Source organism: Otolemur garnettii, unplaced genomic scaffold, assembly GCF_000181295.1.
Source record: "Otolemur garnettii isolate 467f Iridium unplaced genomic scaffold, OtoGar3 scaffold00125, whole genome shotgun sequence".
NCBI lineage: Eukaryota > Metazoa > Chordata > Mammalia > Primates > Galagidae > Otolemur > Otolemur garnettii.
In genome coordinates, this window is record NW_003852520.1 from 5,967,122 (window position 1) to 5,970,151 (window position 3,030).

Below are 3,030 nucleotides of genomic sequence, written 5' to 3' on the forward strand. Positions count from 1 at the left end.
CTCCGAAGCCGCTGGGATTACAGGCGCTCGCCGTGGCGCCCGGCTGGGTTTTTCCATTTTTTTAATGAGTCGGGGGTCTCACTTTTGCTCAGTCGAGTCTCGAACTCCTGAGCTCGAGCAATTCTCCCTCTTCAGCCTTCCACAGTGCTGGGATTACAGGCGTGAGCCACCGCGCCCTGCCTCAAATTTTTTAAACAGGGTGCCAGTTCACTGTTCCTCAGACCGTTGGAGGGCCAGACTGCAGGCCCCAGGACAGGCAGTGGTGGCAAAAACACCCAGCAGACAGGATAAATGTCCTAGGCAGGCCGCATGTGGCCCGCGGGCCATAGTTTAAGGACACCTGCCCTAGACAATCACTAATCTGCTTTCTATCTCTGTAGATTATGAATGTTTTATATAAGTGGAATTAAACAATATGTGGCCTTTTGTGTCTCATTTCTTTCATTCAACAATGGTTTCAAGGTTTGTCCATGTTTGTGGCACATTATCAGTGCTTCATTCCTTTTTACAGCTAAATAATATTCCATTATGTGAATACATCAATTTGCTTTATCTATTCTTCTATTGATGGACATGTGGGTGGGTTATTTTCACTTTTTGGCTATTATGATATGAGTAATGCTGCTGTGTATATTCATGTACCCATTTTTGTGTGGATGTATGTTTTCATTTATCTTGAATATATACTGAGGAGTAGAATTGCTGGGTTATATGGAAACTCAACATTTAACACTTTGAAGAACTGCCAAAGAGTTTTCTCCAACTGCTGTACCCTTCCACTCCCCTACAAGCAATGTATTAGTATTCCCATTTCTCTACTTCCTTATCAACATTTATTACTGTCTGTCTTTTATTGTGGCCATCTTAGTTCTCTCCCATCTTTTGTTTATTATTTTATTCCTATCTACTGACCCCTGTTCTGTCTATAAATATGCTTAGATCAAGCCAGGTGTGGTGGCTCATGCCTATAATCCTAGCACTTGGGAGGCCAAGGCATGTGGATTGCCTGAGCTCACAAGTTTGAGACCAACCTGAGCAAGAGCAAGACCCTGTCTCAAAAAAAAAAAAAGCTAGGTGCTGTGGAGGGCGCCTGTAGTCCCAGCTACCCTGGAAAGCTGAAGCAGGAGAACTGCTTGAACCCAAGAGTTTGAAGCTGCTGTGAGCTAAGTTGCCATGGCACTCTACTCAGGGTGACCAAATGAGACTCTGTCTCAAAATAAAAATAAAGAAAATAGTTGAATATGCTTAGATCATCTTTTAAGCTAAAGAAGCACTTCCAGACCCTGCCACTCTTCCAACACTGTTGACTGTGCTTCTCTAAGTATTTCCTCCCTTGGCTTCTGTGGCACCATGTCTCTGCATATTCCTACTTCTTCCCTGGTTTATTATTCTCTCTCCCCACATAACCTGGGAATTCCTTAATACTCAGTGCTCTAGTGCTCTTTTTTTTTTTTCTCTCTCTCTCTCCTGGCAGTCCCATGCACTCTCACAACTTCAGCTATGTTCAACCCAACACAATAATTAGCATGATCTCTTTTGTTTATATGCTGCTTTACAATTTAAAGAGTATTTTTCATATATTGTCTGACTTAATCTTCACAACAACCTACAAGTGAGTAGAACAAGCATTTACTAATATAACTCTCATTTTACAGATGAGGAATCTAAAAATCAGAGGATTTTCTAGCTCAAGTTCCCAGCACTGGAAAGTAACAGAGTCAACCAGCACTGGGACCCAGGATCATCTGAATCTGAGTCACTCATTGCTCTGGCCACTGCATTCATGAAGCCTTTCCTGATCATCCTATGTAGCCATAAATTTTCTTCCCTCAGGTGACCACACACCTGTTTCATGGAGTGAATTATTCTGCTTTGAGGTGATTGTATGCATGTGTCATTCCAATGAGTGTTCCTTGAGATTAAGAACCATATCTTATTTTTCTTTCAACCTCAAAACCTTCTAAAATAGTAAGTGCTGAGCTTATAGACGGTAACCAATAGTATTTGTAGAATTGATCTTCACCTACCAATTTTTGTTCACAGAGTTTAGCTTAGTCCCATTGGAATGGATGGTTTCATAGCAACAGATTTTCCTGTTATGTTCTACCATCTCTCAAAACCCTCTAGAAAGACTGAGCACAGGTAATCAGTGAACTAGATAATATACTCTGAGAGCTTGTTACTTTAAGTAGAGATCATTAATATCCCCCAAATGCATTTAAATTACTCTAGTTCTCTACTTTGGTAGTATAGCTCAGAACTGAGTCTCCTTGCCTCACTGTTTGAATGGGAGCTCGCTGGGGCAGAAAATGTCTTCTCACCAATTACAAGATCATGACCCTTACTTTTCGAAAACCAGAGATGAAATTTCCTATTTTCAGATAAAATCTAAGAATTGTGTCGTTTCTACCACAGAGACCTTTTCCCAAGAGTTTTCAACATGCTGTATCTTTCTTAAACCCCAACTTGGCAAACTCAGTGCACTAGAGGAGAATATACTTACTTGGGGTGGGAGGTAGCTATTGCAGAAAACTCATTGGTCCACATTGGTCTTCCAAAGGAGGTTTTCTGTTTCAGACCTGTCACAATGTCAGTGGCCTTGTCAAAGTTTAATGTTGCATGACCAGCCTGGAGTCAAAAAAAAAAATAAAACCTAGAAAAAGCAAGTCCTGATAGCTTCCCTTTATTTCAGCCACATTTAAACTTGGATGTGAGACCTGGCATGGTGGCTCATGCCTGTAATCCTAGCACTCTGGGAGGCCAAGGCAGGTGGACTGTTTGAGCTCAGGAGTTTAAGACCAGCCTGAGGCTTGGTGCCTATAGCACAGTGGTTACAGGGCCAGCCACATACACCGAGGGTGGTGGGTTCAAACCCAGCCCAGGCCTGCTAACCAACAATGATAACTGCAACAACAAAAAAATAGCTGGGCATTGTGGTGGGCACCTGTAGTCCCAGCTACTTGGGAGGCTGAGGCTAGAGACTCGCTTAAGCCCAAGAGTTTGAGGTTGCTGTAAGCTATGATGCCACAG

General features: G+C 42.4%; 1 protein-coding gene across 3 annotated transcripts in view; it reads right to left on the reverse strand.

Annotated features, from left to right (window-relative positions):
* Positions 1-3,030, reverse strand: part of NOX1 (NADPH oxidase 1) — a 29,385-nt gene that overhangs the window by 1,667 nt on the left and 24,688 nt on the right. For all 3 annotated transcript variants that reach the window (XM_012810090.1, XM_003797838.1, XM_003797837.1), the window contains one exon: positions 2,504-2,628. In XM_012810090.1, coding sequence (XP_012665544.1) covers positions 2,504-2,628 — 125 coding nt within the window. The remainder of the gene's footprint in view (positions 1-2,503; positions 2,629-3,030) is intronic.